Source organism: Heterobasidion irregulare (assembly GCF_000320585.1).
Source record: "Heterobasidion irregulare TC 32-1 unplaced genomic scaffold scaffold_10, whole genome shotgun sequence".
NCBI classification, from domain to species: Eukaryota; Fungi; Basidiomycota; class Agaricomycetes; order Russulales; family Bondarzewiaceae; genus Heterobasidion; species Heterobasidion irregulare.
This window is the reverse complement of record NW_009258206.1, coordinates 750232-766850: the sequence shown is the minus strand read 5'-3', so window position 1 is coordinate 766850 and position 16619 is coordinate 750232. Positions and strand designations below refer to the sequence as shown.

The 16619-nt window shown below is 53.1% G+C and overlaps 3 protein-coding genes across 3 annotated transcripts; 2 read left to right on the top strand and 1 right to left on the bottom strand.

The window, feature by feature from the left end:
- Positions 1-540: 540 nt before the first annotated feature.
- HETIRDRAFT_479833 (uncharacterized protein) lies at positions 541-5905 on the bottom strand (the record flags this gene model as incomplete). The annotated part of the gene is made up of 14 exons (XM_009552479.1): positions 541-861; positions 921-1652; positions 1725-1817; positions 1874-1965; positions 2031-2063; positions 2146-2344; positions 2406-2541; positions 2595-3147; positions 3234-3395; positions 3516-4112; positions 4181-4359; positions 4523-4677; positions 5380-5466; positions 5746-5905. 14 exons carry the CDS (start codon positions 5903-5905, stop codon positions 836-838), a joined length of 3204 nt encoding a protein of 1067 aa, XP_009550774.1. The 3' UTR covers positions 541-835.
- An 819-nt stretch (positions 5906-6724) lies between these two features.
- HETIRDRAFT_105596 (uncharacterized protein) lies at positions 6725-7487 on the top strand (the record flags this gene model as incomplete). The annotated part of the gene is made up of 2 exons (XM_009552478.1): positions 6725-6985; positions 7131-7487. The coding sequence occupies 2 exons, from the start codon at positions 6725-6727 to the stop codon at positions 7485-7487; spliced, it is 618 nt and encodes a 205-aa protein (XP_009550773.1).
- Positions 7488-14706: 7219 nt separating this feature from the next.
- HETIRDRAFT_326455 (uncharacterized protein) lies at positions 14707-16365 on the top strand (the record flags this gene model as incomplete). The annotated part of the gene is made up of 2 exons (XM_009552477.1): positions 14707-14742; positions 14842-16365. The coding sequence occupies 2 exons, from the start codon at positions 14707-14709 to the stop codon at positions 16363-16365; spliced, it is 1560 nt and encodes a 519-aa protein (XP_009550772.1).
- Between the last annotated feature and the right edge of the window lie 254 nt (positions 16366-16619).

The following is a 16619-nucleotide window of genomic DNA, read 5'->3' as shown; positions in this document are numbered from 1 at the left end:
TCAGGTTCAGGGGATCGACATGGCCAAGCGTGTCAGAGCGTGGCCGGCAACAATGACATAGCGCCGCAGGACATAGCCTTACCTCCATAGCACGCTCCAAACGAAAACCTGGCTTCGCCACGCTGATGCCACGCCTCGCCACGCACAACTCCCGACCTTACGTCCTTGACACATTCCTCAGTGATCAAGAACCACGAGAGATCCGTTGGCGATCACAACATGCGTGCAGCCTACCCCAGCCTACCCAAGTCGCTGGTCCCACCATCAGCTGCATCAGAACAAGAAGAAGGTCGTCTCGGTGACCATCGCAAGTTTTTAGCTTGATCAAACATAACCTACCTGCACACCACTTGCACGCCACCATATCTTCATATCAATACTTCCGATCATCAAAACGGCAAGTGCAGACCGAAAATTGTTACAGTCGTTGATCCGACGACCAAGAAAATTAAGACATATTTGTATCCGACGCAAGGCATTTGAGACAGAACCCTTCAACGGACGAAACACAATGGACCGAGTAGTGTCAACTATGGAAGAGGGAAAAAACGGGTGGGCAGCGATATGGTTCGCGAACATACTACAGACTACAACATAGTTTATGTGATGCACACAGGGAAAGGTGCTAGATTGTGATGTCACGTATATATAATTACTATAAGCGGGAGAGATCGTGAAATAGTTTTGGATAGTGCGTGGAAGTAAGACAACTGTTGACGGGAGGCATACGATAGTTGCGTGGGCAAGGAAAGGTGAAACAACGGAGTGATTGTGATATACATGCACAGCGAAAAGAGCAAAGTGAGCTTTATGAAGAGACGCGACGAAATCATTATTATGTGTTCGGAGGTGCTAGATTATCTGTGCATATTGTTAGCACATCCACGAAGATAGATAATAATAAGAGAAAAAAAACGCACTGAACATCTGGTACTGGTCCTGCAGGTAAATCTGCTGCTGTGATAGTTTCCCATGGACCTGAGCCTGATGCGTGGACGACTGATGCGATGACGGCTGCTGTGATGGCGTTGCCGACTGCAACTGGTCCTGTAACATGGGCAGGTAAGGCGCACTCAACTGCCCCAGAGTCGAATAGTCGTTCCAATATTGAGGATATCGCTGAGTGCCCACTCCGCTCCCGCCGGATTCGGGTGGTGCCCCACGTGACCGCTCGTCGACGAAGCCCGTGCTATACTGCTGCGGCAGCACCGACGTCGACAGGCTTCCGGCGAACGACCCGAGGCCTCCGTCACCGGGCCAGCGGTCGTACGAGGAGTAATACGGCATATTACTGATCCCTGCACTGCCACTTCCACTCGAATGTGACGTGGGGCTTGCGTTCGGAGGCATTGACGCCGCGAGTGCGGAGAGCGGGTAGCCTTGTGTCGGAATCGTGTTCGGTTGCCGCGACATCGGCGCGCCAGCGAAGAAGTGGGCGTCCTCCAAGAAATGCTCCGCAGATCGCTTGTGCCGCGGGGCATGTGCCCTCGCATCTGCCATATCTGCCTCGTCGGCGTTCAGATTCACCTTCGACCCATGTAAAAGTTCCCAGGCACGACCCGCGCTCGGCCACACGATCTCCAATGCTTTCAACACGTTCATGATCGTTGTGAGGCCGAGTCGAGCCTGCGGGTCTTCCGGGTAGGCAGTGACTGTGCGCAGATGTCCGAAACGGACGCAATTGAGAACCAACTGCGGTGAGATGAGACGAACAAGACACTCACGCGTGGTAACATGCATGATGCCGGCGGTGAATACATAATACGATAAGAATACGGGGGCGCGTTTGATGCAGTAGTTTTCCTTGTATGTCGCCACTGTATGTTGGGAACCGAATGAGAAGATGAGAATGGGTGGAAACGGGACTGCGCACCGATCGAAGTGATGTGGTTCGCCGCCTGCACACACTGATCGCAATTCTTCTGAGAAATCGCGAGCACCTCAGGATCTTCCCGAGAGCCAGACCTGTCACGAAAAGAAACATGAGTACATCAGGCGATAGTGTCATCCATACAGAATCCGAGACCCACCTTTTGTCCTTGACTTCTAGCACATATCGAATACTGCCAAATGGATGAGCAAATAGCATCCCCACGCGCGGGAGAACAAACTCACAATGGCCGATGTAACAGCAACACAACGCACCAGTACTGCATATGCAGCGTCAAAACGTGGGGCGGGGGCGTCATCCCCCTTTTCACACTACCAGGCTCGAAGCGCAAGTGGTCTGGAAGCTCAAGGAACCATTTTCCCAGGAGCTCCTCGAGTCGCAACGCCTCGGAGTGCCGCCCAGGGCCGGATCGCACGGCGTACAGCGCTTGGACAATTTTACTTAGAATGATAGCTATCAAGATAGTTCTGAAATCAACACCAAAGCGTGAGCGATACAACAAATAAATACGCACAGAGAGTGGCGGACGCATTGAAACTTGAGATGATGTGCCCCGTGACGGAGACGAGAGGAAGTGAGGGCTCCCGTTCATCTTCTTCATAGATGACTGAGTCTGACGAGTATGGCCGCCATTCTTCCAATTCTTCAGGCTGTGAAACCATGTCGTGAGTTGGAAATCAAGATAAGTGGATTATGCGCGCACCTCGTCCAGGCTGGGCAGTTCAGTATTGAAGTCCCTCTCAAAGATGGACAGCGGCCGACCAATGTACGTCGAGACGTACTTATCCATGACCACGCACGCATACCATATCCGCCTCCTCTCCTGCAGTTCCGCGGGGCTAAACAACGATGTGCCGACGTGCTGCCATCGATCTGCACTCTTGTGTATACCTAAGTCTTGCGCCATCCGCACTGCCATCCCAACGTAGAGCCATGCCTGCGCCATCGCGCCGATACCGATCTCGCGGTAGCCCATAAGCAAGAGCGCCTGACATGTGCTTGAACGCGAGCTCGCGTACGAGCGGTTCAGGAGCGTCTTGGCGCGGGCGAGGTACAGGTCACCTGCGGGCCAGAGCATGCCAGCCGCAGGCGCAGGTGAGTCGCGCGAGGTATATCGCGAAGCAATTGAAAACATGACGAGCAGGAGGAGAGGTGGAATGCATGAGCGCCGGTGGCCAAGGGGCGATGAGTTGTTAGAAGGGGATGTGGGGTCGGAGCCGTTTGAGTTAGGGGAGCCTTCAGCGGGAGCGATTTGCCTGGCCGCGAATGATACCGTCAATCGGAATCGACTATAGACAAGGTGAAAATAACTCACCCGTTCCGGAAGATTTCCAGGAAGGACTGCTTGTGGACGATCGGTAGCGAGGGATGAACGTACGTGAAGTATAGCTCAAGCAGATGTTCCTGCATCGGCATGTCTGGTAGGTGAAAGTCGCTATCCTCTTCGATCTGCGGCGGTACTGCCCACCGTAGCGGGGGCCACACGCCTGCCTTCGGGAACCGCCTGTGTGGCGCAGACGTACCCAGCATGTGGACAAATCGACAAGCCGACATATGAACAGAGGGACGGGTCAGCATAACACGACTGAAAAGGATGACCGTGCCGAAGCGAACTCATACGTACCAAATCCCGCCCTCGCTCCTTCCGTCCTGGCGGTCTTTTACATGCAACAAATGGAGTCCGCTGGCCTTGCCATGGTATCGCACCTCCCTCTCCTCGTTCAAGCTCAACTGACCCACCTCGGCCGCGAGCTCGTCATCCTCCGAGCTCTCGTCCAGTACATCGGGCATCCAGACTTTATCCCGCAAATGGGCATGCACGTTCGGCGACAAACTCGCGGAGCCTGTTGGCGAGCGCGAACGGGATTGCGAGTGCGAGTGCGGGCGCGGATGCGACTCCGGGCCGGAAAACGATGCGGAAAGCGAGACGGAACCGACTCGCCTTCGCTGGCGGCGCGCAGGCGAGAGCGATCGGCGACTGATTCCTGGGCCAGGGGGTATGATGGACAACGAGGGCCGTGCGCTCGTATTTGTCGGTGAGTCGAAACTCGCGTTGAGGTTGGAGCCTGACGGCGGCCGGTCCGAATCGTACGCCGCGGCGGACGGAGCGGAGGGGTACTGCAAGACAGGCGAATCGCCTGGCGCGTACGCGTTCTGTTTTCGGGCGAGTGCGAGCGCATTCAGGCGCGCCGCGACACGGTCTTGCCATTCGTTTGACGGGCTACGAGAGAATCCGAGTTAACATGATTATAATGGACATGATGAAAGGGAAAATAGTAAGGAGCTTACTGAGTTGACTGCAATGATGGCGAGTCGCCATTTTCTCCCTCACCATCGCCTGACTGTGACTGTGATTGAGAGACAACGCGGGCACGATTGCCGCCGACGGCCTCAGCACCACGGCTGCGGCCCTTGACGCCGTACGGCGAATTGTCAACACGCTCGATGATCTCTCTTGCGAGGGCATCCTATGCAATGGAACGGCGTTCGTCAGCCGGTATTCATCAAGGCGAGTGCGAGTGCATTGTGCAACATATGCATGCGCATAGTCATGCGTACGGGCATGTAAACGTGGGTCATATATGCACACGGAACCGGGACGCGGCCTTTCAGACTCGTTGCAAAACTCACCTGCGCAAGATCATCAAGTAGCCCCCGCGCACGCACGTCGTTTGCGGCGATCATGATCCCGATGAGAGCCTCTGTCTGATGCAAACGCGCCTCGATCGCGTCGATGTAGCCCTTCGGCGGGCCACGCTTGCGCGACGGGCCGAGAAACGTACATGCTGTCAGCGGTATAAAAAAAAGGAGAGAAATGGGTCAGTTAACCTCGCGCAAGATATCGAGGAGGAGGAAAGGAAGAGAAGGAGAGAAAGGAGAGATAGCGGGGAGAGCGGGCGGGTGTACACTTGTGTGCCGTGGACCGCGCTGACAAGTCCACGACCGCGGATCCACGTCGTGCTCATCTACGCCCCGCCCAGCTGTCTACGCCGACCAGTCCACAGACCGTGCAAGTGCACAAGGCGTATCCCTGGACCCGGGAATGAACCCGTGGACAGAGCCATGTGCACTGTCGGTGGATCGAAAAAGCAAACGCCGCACCACAGAATGAACGGAAGCCTGCCCACATCCATCCAGCCACGAATGAAACCACGAAACGACACCAAGGCGCTGAATACGTAAATGCTGAAGCGAAAAGAGTCTTCCATCTCAGCACAGAGTGAAGACTCGCTTTCCGAGACGCACTTTCGCCGACGCACGAGCTCGGATGTATAAATAGAACGAAACTCGAAACCATAGAAAGGGAAAGAAACAGGCGCAATGACACGCAATACGGGCCGATAGGCGAAGACGGACCGAACGAACGTCGAGGGGCACATCTCGCGAAAGCCAATGAAAACAATGAAACGCCAATGAAACACAAAGGCAAAGAAGTCGAATGCATTCGAGTGGAAATAGTCAAAGAGACAAAGGAGGGGGGAACTCACGCGTTCCGAGCATCAAGCAGCTCTTGCACGGCTCGTTCTCACTTGCGCGCTCGCACTTGCATTTGGACTTGCGGCATTGGTCGCACGCTATACATACCCAATTCCATCAGACCGCCCATGAGCAGGGACGGGTGAAAGGGCGACCGGGCGAAAAGGGACGGGAAGTATGATATCACCGTGCATGGAGTAAGAGCAGAAATAGAAAGAGGAGCCCGAGTCAGTCACCATTTAAAGCAGAAGCAGAGACAAAAGACGTCGAAGTGGAGAGGAAGGGTGCGGCGTCGGAGAAACACGAGGTGACTCGGGACGAAGAATGGGGAATAGGATAACGCAAGGCCAACCAACAGAGGGAAAGCCAAGACGTACCTTTACTACTCCGTCTCCTGATCACCTTCTCGAACGATTTCTGCCCCGCACCTCCTCCAGACCCAGACCCAGACCCAAGACTGCCGCCGCCGCCGCCGGCGTGTGCAGGGCCGGGAGCCGGAAGCTCCCCAAGCTCATCCTGATCGTCGTAGTCGTCCATAGTGAGCACATGCTGGTCGTTCAGCGGCGGCAAGCTCAGATGAGGGTGCTGCTGGTGTTGATGGGGGTGTTGATGGGGGTATTGATGCGCGTGTGGGTGGTGAGATGAGTGGTGCACATGGGACGGGTAGTGGTGAGCGCCGGCGGCCGACGACCACGCCGCGGCGGGCTGGGACATGAAGCTAAACGACGGGAGCCCGTGTGGGTGGTTGCTGCTGCTGCTGCTGCTGCTAATATGATTGTTATTAAGCGGGTGTGAGTTATGAGGCGTCGCTGTGCCGAAGCGGAAGACTGCGGACGCGGACGCAGAGGCGCCGTTGGCGATGCCGGCGCCGTTCGTGTGCGAGTGGGGATGGGCAGCGAGCGAGTAATGCTGTTGCTGCTGTGGCGGTGGCTGTTGGACGGAGATGGTAGGGATGTCGGGGGGTGCAGGGGACTCGGATTTGACGTGAAACGTGTGCTGGTACTGACGCGGGTCTGTCATCGAGAGCGGACGAGCGTGAGCGTGTGCGTCGATATGGTTACTATTGTAGTGCACGGGCGCTGGAGCGGAGAGCGGGAGGGAGAAGGTGGGGGTGGAGGGGACAGAGAAAGGGGCAGGCATTTGGAGGTCGGAGAGGGAGGAGACAAGAGGTAACAGGAGGAGAGAGGAGGAGGAGGGGACTCACGGGTAGAATATAATTTGTGAATAATAAAGGAGAGGCCGGGGGAGTCGCCGAAGGGAGGACGGACGGACGGACGAGGGGCTGCTCTCGGTCGGTTCTCGCTCGTGGTTGAGATTCGCGTGGCGTGCTTCAGATCGCTCGCAAACACAGCGGAAATGGCCCGGAGCGGAGCCGATCGACTAGCTCAGCAGCTATGTAACAAACAGGTCAGCGCCCCAGCCTCGCTCCTCCACCAAGATCGATCGCTCGGATCGTCCGCACCTCGAAACCAGTCCCGGTCCAACCCGCTTACTTGCGCTCCTTCAACGCGCCGCGTTCGAACGGATCCACGCGCCTTGCTTGATCTGGGGAATCAGCAGGAGCAGACGGCTCGTACGGCGGTATCGTGTTCGCAGCAAGACGGGTGTTACGAGCAGGTAACACAACTACGGCCGCGTCTCGTTCCTTCTATTCTAATTCCCCTCGAGCTCCCCCACGTGGACCTCCCGTTGTGAACTTGTGAACCTTAAAACTGGCTCGCATCCACTGCGGCGCCCCGCTGAATCAGCCCCAATACAATAGGACCCAACGCAGCCGTTCGACGGCCCAGCATCGGACGGTGTTCTCAGCCCCCTCTCTGACGGTGCTCAGTCAGCCTGCGGCCTCTCTCACCCGCTCGTCGGTGCACTGCGAAGGGCGAGAAGCGCATCCTGGGTGGGACAGAGCTTCTCAGCCGCACGTCCAGATTCGGCAACCGCGCGCCGACAGCTTGCCACCGCGCTCAGCGAGCGCACAATGGAGGATGTGAACCCGTGGGCAATCATTGCCTCTTTGGCGCCGACATGGGGTCTCGCGTTCGCACTTCGGAGTGTCCACCATGTGCACGGCACGGACGCACTTCCGTCCTCACGGCCCTTCCTTACTGGTTGGCTTGATTAGGCTTACTCGCGCGTCGGGAGCTCTCGTCTGCCATCAGAATCAGAGTCAAAATGCACTGAGAACCTTGAAACACTGATGTGGCCAGCGTCGCGAATAGGTGCGCCCCATCAGCGCCGGAACTGCTCAGGATATCAGAGGCCCATCACCCTCGCCATCCAATCGACAACGTTCATCTCAGTTTGCCCCCAACGGACCTTAGGCGATGGGGACAAAGTCCTACATAGGGACATGCGAAGACGAGACCCACTCAGCTGCTCCGAGTCCTCGAAGCCGCTCTCTTTTCCTTGTACTTTCTCGTTCTCGAGAAAGAAGCATTGCAGGACAGTAGCATGACCCCACGCGGTTCGGTGCCGCTCCCATGCTCGTCTCCGCTCCATCTGCTTCTTTGAACATATTCTCCGATTCTCACCCGTCGCCCTCACGTCGTCTCGCGAAATCGTGTCGTCGTTTGAGTGCCTTTGACACATCGAATGCGTTTGTCCTGTGGCCTGACTTTCCATCACAATGTCACACTGTCCGCCTGGTCAATCCCGTACGTTCCTTGCTTTATGGCATTCGCCTCTTCGACCCCTTTCCGGGCCTTTCCCCTTGACCTTCGTTACCCCTTTCAAGCCCTTTCACAGCGAAATTGTCCCAAGACTTACTCATATCCGTGTACTATATAGCAAATGCGTCATTCTGGGGGTGCCGTCAGGTCCCTTCCTTCTCTAGCTATACGTTTCTTCTATACAAATATTATTCTGTGACCTTTAAAGTCCTTAAGATCCACCCAACTCCCCGTGCCGGCCCGCGTTCCAATTCCTCCGAATTCGGATCAGTTCGTTCTTCCGGCTTCATCCGGTTCGAACTATATGATTAGGACCGATTCCAATCAGTCCAATCCAAATCCACCCTCGATCGCCCGACGCCCGCACCACCCGCTCCGGATCGTATTTTTTATCAGATCTTTTCCTTTTCATCTCTTTCTATTGCTTCTCTCCGCATCTTGTCCCTTTTTCTTTTTTTTTTCATTCCCTCGATTTCTCTGGAACCCGTATCCCTGCCATCCTCGAGGCCACCATACATACCCTGTTTTTAGTCCTCGCCAACGTCTCCTCTTCACCCGCCCCCCCAAAAGGAACGCCACGTACGTCACAAGTGATGCTAATCACTCAAAAATTGTAATTGTGATCTGCAATTGAGGCCGGCAAGGGGCACCTTGCATCGCCTGCTCCGCCTTCTTGTCGAGTGCTTCTTCAACGCCGTTGATCACGCTGACGGCCTTCCGTCGACTCAAAATTGTTGACCACTTTCTACCATCGCATGCAAGCAAGTTTCGTTTGGCTATCCGATCGCGCGCTTGTCGACCGTGCAATTTAGACGCGTCTCTCCATTCTTCAGAGCCCCATTCTCTATGCTCCATTCGCCGCTCTTTTTTTTTTTTTGTTTCGGACCGTTGACAGCTCGTGAAGGACGCGCATAGTCGCCGTTGCGCGTCGCATCATTAACTGGCAGCTCCTCTCCGCCGATAAGCACTGCCCCCTGCAGCTCTCACGTATACCGCACCCCGAAAATTTGTGTACGTCGATGCATGTCGAGCTTTGGGGCCTTCGAATCTTTCGCTGGGTCGGCAACCGGAACATGAGTATGCCGTCCGCAGAACCTCGTTCCGAGATGAACGCCAGCTGGTCGTCGTACGGCGGCTACGGCTGCTGACCAGGATCCTCGAAAAGTTCATATGAAGTTTCGACGGCGACGACAACGACGCCGTTTAGAAGCCTCGAGGTCGCCCAACAATGTCCTAATTCCGTATTCACATAAGTACGTACGGCCGGAGAGAGCGTTGATGTTGATGTTGGTGATAGTTGATATCATCATAGTCTGAGCTCCTTCATCGTGAGGCTGCCTTCGGCCTTCGGCCATGAGACCTCCTCGACGAGGTTGCTTGCCGTAAGTACATAACTCGTCGAGCGGGTAACGCAGCAACGCGATGGTCGCGAACTTGCCGGCCCATTCTAGTAGTTCGCCATGGCCAACGAGACCCTGCACGAGCAAACTCAACACCTGTGACTTGGACGGAAAGTCTTGGGTTCGTACCCCTTACATATAATGTCGCTCATTTCATCTCTGACGAACCCCAAGGGGGGTTCCCGGTCCTGATCGGTGATCAGAACCTTAGAGCTTTTCCAGGCCTTTCGTTGCTCCTAGTAGCTCACGTCCCTGAGGGGAAGGTTTAGAAGCAATAGAGAAAGTCACCGAAGCGAAGGGATAGAAGCAGCAAGCAGGGCTGGAGGAAGGGGAGACGAAGCCAAGAACGGGATATGTCGGAGTGGATGACAATCACTGTTTCAGCCTGATTTCGACAGGATCCGACGCGCTGTACGCCGTGAATGTGGTCGTTGGGATGGCCATGATGGATACGACCGCACTGTATACGCAGCGCCTCGCTCCGATGTCGGTGAGCGCAGTAAAGTCCTCATTCTATCTGCGCAGGACTGAATCTGATTTAGATCTTACGGCACGTAGCGATGCCACCACCAGCAGGGCTTGACAGAGCTTTGCAGTGCTTGCGAGGGCGCCGCAGTCCAACAAACCAAATAGCAGACACCCTTGAACCACGTAAACCGGCGGCTACCGAAGACTTATACTAATACTGAATGCACGCGGTTGGGTCGGGTCGTCTCTGATCGTCAATAACACCCTGGTAACCCGACCTGACCCAATATGCCAGAGTATGCCGGAGTATGTCTAGTAATTTCCCTTTCTACAGCCTCCGAGGATACGGTCCAAGCTGAGTCCAGCACTAGTCCAGCGCGCTGCGGATCGATAGTGATCGACCCAACATGCTGCGGACGACATTTCTGTCGAACGCGCTGTCAAAAATGTACCTCACCTTAGTCTCACCTTCCTCTCCCTGTCGCCGAGTCAGCAAAATGACGTCGTTCATACCTGTTGGCTTCCATTGGCCTCCGTTGACAGCCCTGGATTAAAATAAATTTACAAAACGAACGCCGCCGGCCTTGGTCTTCAACCAAGTGTTGTGCAAACATCGAGACACGCTTTCTCGTCTGGAGTCTCTATGAGTCGAGGTGACATGGGAACACTTCATGTGGCAATTTAAGCGATATTGGTGCTTGCATCGCGACGCTTGACGATTAGATGAGTGCAAGAGCAGGGAGGGAAGTGCCGCGCGGAGGGAATAGATTGCCATAAAAGGTTCTCGAGCTGGCGCGTACGAACGGACGGACCGCGTTGCAGCACATGTCGCGGAGTGGGGTTCGGCCGTTCGAGCAGCGTTCGATGCGTTCGATTTTCTTGGCCAAGCAGCTGACGTTGCGAGAAATTCGTCATGCTGAGACCCTGACCCGACGTAAAATTCCCCTTATTTGAAATTGAAATGCCATGAGAAGATGTGATCGACAATGGGTTTCTGGATCCAGATCCAGATAGATCGGATCTCGGTGCGTGTGAGGAGCAGAGGGTGAAGAGAGACACAGTTAGCACCATAGAATACTGTCAAATATTCAAACTGCTAGACTGAGTTGTTGTCTACCTTCACAACCGTCTACAAAGCCGTCATTAAGATATCAGAGTCAAGTTAGATGCGGAACCATAGACAACTAACCTAGTAGATTCATGTGTGAGCATCTTTCGTTTGCTTAAACTTAGCACAGACAGCAGCCTAGGCCCGTGTGGTGACCGTTGCAATGACCGTCTTGAGTGGCCATGGTGATCATCCCCTAGACTTCCCGCACAACCTCCAAGGTCTGATCCCCAGGACAGGAAGCAAGCCCTCGTGCCCGTGCACAACGCGGAGCGACCGCTATCGCACTGCAATCGACCTACATACTCCCAGCTCCGACGCCCAGCTGATAGCCTTTGGTTCAAACCCTGCTCCGCATCGGCTAAATTCAGTGACTTGCGCACGTCTCACACGTCTTCAGTATTTCATAAATCACGGTGGGAATCGGAGGGAATCGCAATCACCTCTCCATTGAGGCAAGGAGTCACCCAATTTAGACTAACTTATAATTCGACGGATCAAGATCCTGTCCGAGAGGCCCTGGAAAGCCGAATCACGATTGCTACTACAACTTTCACCTATTACTGTGGTGCTTGATCATTGGATTGAAGTTGCTCACCAGTATCCGTTGTTAAGTGACAGGACGGTTGTAGTTGCAGCCGCGTACGAGGAGAAGTCGGTCGCAGGAATGAGATCATCGGTCATATAGCCCTTTGTCTATCGGATGACACGAGATTCCTTGGATGTTCAAAAATGTTTCCATTTTGAATAGGTCGGCTCTGGTCGGCTGCCTTTAGCAATGGAGGTCAAGCCCCTAAACGGATCCTGTTGTAAGTCGACAATAGGGGAGTGGTCCGTGTGTCCTTCGAAGTGGTTCTCGGTCCTCGACGAGACTCAAGACCTCCACTGAATTTAGGCGTACGAGTCTGAAGTATACAGAGACCGAGTGCATCTCGACTAGAGCATTAGGGGAAGCGAGAGAAGATCTGAGTTTGAGTTCACGAAATTCGCATATCATGAATAGATACCGTGGTAGGAAATCCATGAAGCCCGGACTCGCTCCTCACAGGCTCTGCGGGAGCATACTTGGCTTGGAATCTGCGACGACTAGAAGAATTTTCGCCTTGCATCACAAGGGTAGGCTACAAGTAGTTGTAAATGTACAGATGTCGGCTTGCGAGCCTCACAACGACGCTAGTCGTGCCACGAGCAGGGCCCCCATATCGAGAGGGGGCAGGTAGCAAACCCGATGGATATGATCACAATGAACCACCGCGATAGCGAAGGGATGACCCTGAATTGATTTCCACCCAGTAATTTAGATATCTTTGCTGAAGCAGCCTTGGTGTCTGAGCGCTATACACGAAATATAGCTTGCACAGGACCTAAGTGGAACGGTGAGAAACTGTCGAAGGAGTATTCTCGGAGCATCAGCACAGCTAGTGTGTGACGGCGTTGCTCGATGTGGGTGAGTGGCCGTGAGGTGTGAGGCAAGCGACGGTTCCGGCAGTAAGTAAATGGACAGCAAAGAGGGACTCTGGACACGGTGCTTGGCGAAATTTCAGCAATGGGGTGGAGATAGGGTGTAGAGCAGGATGAGGTTGGATATTGCATTTTGCGTGAGAGCCCTATGCGTGCACGAAGGATACGAGGCAAGAGACGTTGTGCCGCTGCACCATAAAGCAAAGCTGCTGCCATCAGATTTGAGAGAGGAGGATGGCATGTAGCACACAGTATGAGTGAACAGGGCCGGCGTACGACCGAACTGAATTCTGCTGGGGCAGAGTTGGATACAGAATTCGAGTGGGAAAGAAGGGCCACATAGATGATCTTTCCAGTGCATTTCCTGACACGCGTGGCACGCAAGAACGCGTGCTCGGGGAGAACACGAATAGATCGCCGGAATGGATGGCTCTGGGAAGTGGGAAACGGGGAAAGGAACGAGACGAGGAAGACAGGGCCTAGAATGGGAGAGAAGTAAGGAAATAAAGTTGAGAGAAGCCTTCAGGGGGAATTCGAAGGGTCGGAATTCGAAGCTTGGAGGCAAGTTCGAAACGTGCCACGTATAAGAACTAGATGCGGCTTGCCGACTTCGAAATTCTGATGTACACCTGCCAATTGTGGGATCGAAGAGTCGTAAGGATCGAGAGCAGTTCTGCGTCGGTAAAGTAATGTAATCTCCGCCGTGGTGTGCTTGTTCACAATTGAGGGAATTCGAAGAATATCTTGTTCGGTATTTGATTGTTGATAAGTCGATAGCAAAGTTTGGATATCATAGCTGTCGACACTAAACCACTGACATTAAAGATCAGATCCGACCATTTATGTCCTCGGCATCGAACGAAGATGACCATGGGAGCCGTGTTAGCCCCATGTCGAGATGTTTTTCCCATGAAACACGAACCTCTGCCTGAACCCACAGGGGCTAGTATGCGAAAACCTATCATTTATGAAGGTGAACAAAGGCTGGAACATGAAACTTTGACACGATCTTGGCGAACAGAAATCCATCTGTTTGAAACGTGATGACACTGTTATTGTGAAAAAGATTAGTTGTTTATCATGAGAAAGTACATGCCAATCAGTCGATCGAGGCCGCATACCTACGACCCATGCCATGTCGATAGGCAGAAAGCTCCGTGATGCCTTCAGCAGGATTTAAAAGCTATCACAAGACCAAGCAAGAATGCCGTGGCATCCCAAACAAGATAGGTCGAAGTTCTTGGTACTATCGCATGATCAACAGATTATCGCACTCGGGCCTTAAATTGCAAGGTTTGGACCCTGGTCGAAGTTGTAGCTGAGAAGCAATACCTGGAGTGTGTGTTCTACGCTCGCAATATAGCAAGCGAGTGTTTCGAGAGGCAACGGGCGACAAGGTCACAAACTGAAGCTCAGGTTTAGTTCTAAGGCTTCGTATGAGTTGGAAAAACCCGAGGTTAGCAGAGTTGTGGGGGAAAGTGGGCTCAGGATGCGCACTGGAAAGACAACATCACATGAAGAAAGGCTTGCATTCATTGTAGGATCTTAGAGGCACATCTCTGACACAAACCCTAGCTAGCACATACCTAATTTTTGATCGTCCCTTGATTCTATGGTACTTTCAGAACTTCTGTAAGGAAGAGCGGAAGCAGACATAAGCTTGAAAAATATCTAGCAAGGACAGATAGGAAACATAAGTATGGACACTCGGCCCGACTTGTGAAAGCTCAGAATCAAAGCGGCGCAGTGCCCTCGAGTCTCACCAAAGTATGCATTGACTATAAAGGAAGTACAATCAGCGCGAACTGTTTCGAGGATTTCGGCATGGTGTCAATGTACTCACAATGATATCCGCTCTTCGTACGCGCAGCTATCTAGCAAGGGCATTGGTGGAAGAGCGGGGCAATAGATGGTCATCAAAAACTCGCCATAATGAGCCTGAAAGAGAAGAGCTCGATGTAGCTATGGAATCGCCATTTCGTCTATGATGAGACTTTAGGACATCGTTCACCGAGAAGATGTATTTGTTCCTCGACAACAGTAGAATGAGATGTGTTGCGTTGAAAAATCAAGAGGGGACTGTCGTGGCGTAATACGGTTGACGTTCAAATTCAACTGCGACAGCAATTTCTCACGATCTATCAGTTGCGAGTCTTGCGACTGCTGCGGCGCTGCCAACAACTTGAAAGCTTGGGACACTCTAGTGAATGCTGGAACATCGTTGACGTTCGTGCAATGGAATACGATGGTATCGTCGCAGATCTGAACCAGGTAATTCTCCAAACTTGTGCTCAAAGCACAACCGTTGCTGACCTGCCGCTTACAATAATACCAATCATATGTGCTTTGTACGCGCTTCATTTTCCACAGAATTCCCCGATTTCCCGTCTTGTTCCTGACATCCTCATCGATATATTTCAACGCGTGCACAATCTTCATATGAACGAGTGGAACCCCCGAAATTACGGACTCCTCGACATCTCCCATGGCCGGATAGCCCTCACCCGCGTTTGTCGCCGCTGGCGATCAATCTCACTCAACATGCCTTCTCTGTGGCGAAACATAACTTTTTCTACGCCGGGATGGACGCAAGAAATGCTGTTGCGCTCGCGTCCGTTGTCTGTTGATATCCATTTCAACTCGGACTGTCATCGAGATTATGGCCCCGGAAAGCGGGATTTATCAGAGTTGAATGCACTTGCTGTGGAGAGCATCTCGCGGGCGCGGAAGCTACGATTGGTGGACAAGGTGGTAGATGTGATAATTCTTTCCGTAACACCCGCCCCATTGCTAGAAGAGCTGCACCTTTCCCGACTCTATCCACATCTGCGACACGCTACACGTATCGTCCCACCATCCATCTTTGATGGAAAGGCTCCCCGCCTCCAGAAGCTATTCCTCCACGAGTTGACCATTCATCCAGCTTCTCCGATCCTCTTTGGCCTGACGTTCTTGGAAATTCGCAATGGAGCCGGTGCCGCACACCACCCACTGTCAGAATGGCTCCACGCCCTTATGTACATGCCCCAGCTAGAGCATCTCCACCTTGGACATGCACTGTCTCCAGGCTCGCAGGATCCGAACTTCCCAATGGTCACGCTTTCGCATTTGAAAACACTCGGCCTAGGAGTCCTCGCCCTCTCTGACTGTATTGAATTCACTAATCATATTTCTATCCCATCTGCTACGTTCGTCGAAGTCAACATTATTGAGATCCAAATGAATAGGCCCACGCCACGCAATATGATTCCATCCTATGCTGAAAGGCCTATCAAGGCGCTTCGTATAACTTTCATGGAGTGTGGATTCTCAGTCGATGGAGAGTTGGACGATTCATCCAGCTTGAAAATTTCTGTCATCGACTACGGTGATCTTATGAGTGAGGCAGCCGCAAATAATATTCTTCCTACCCTCGCACACTTCAACGTCAGATTTGTTCACGATCTCACCATCCATATCTCCGAGCTGCGGCTCGATTGGTCGCCTATACTTTCCCGCTTTCCCTCCGTCAACACTCTTCACGTTACTGGAACATCCTTGGACATCTTTGCGATTGCACTTGCGCATTCCACTAGTGCGGGTCCAGTGTGCCCGAGTCTAAGGCGGCTTGGATTTCAGTACGAGATGCCGGAGATATACGACGAGCATATAATCCATAAAGATTTTTTCAATATCTTGCAAAGAGTGGTCGACACCAGGAAGGCCAATGGAGCCGTGCTTGAAGAACTTATCGTCTTTGGAGAGGCAGTTCCACAGAGTGAAGGAGCTGTAGACACGACGGCATTGGGTCTACGGAAGGTCCCAGACGATTATTTCTTCAATAGAGATAGAGAAAGCCTCTCCGACAGGGCTTTGCTGGTTGAGGATATTGCCACAGAGAGCGCGTCTTTGTGATATGACCATCATGTCATATCACTTAGGGAGTTCATTTCGTATATCAGAGCCGGACGAATGTGTTTCGCACCGGCTGCTTGACTTTACTGTCCGATGTTTCCTCGTTTTTGTATGAATATCTCAGTCTATCAGAATGCACGATGGTAGAAGGTTCGAAGACCCCAAGACCTTCGACACCAAAGAGCAAACCCAACTGGGGACTGATGACGAATTGAAATCTGCGTAGACATAAATAGATACAGCGGCAAGGATAC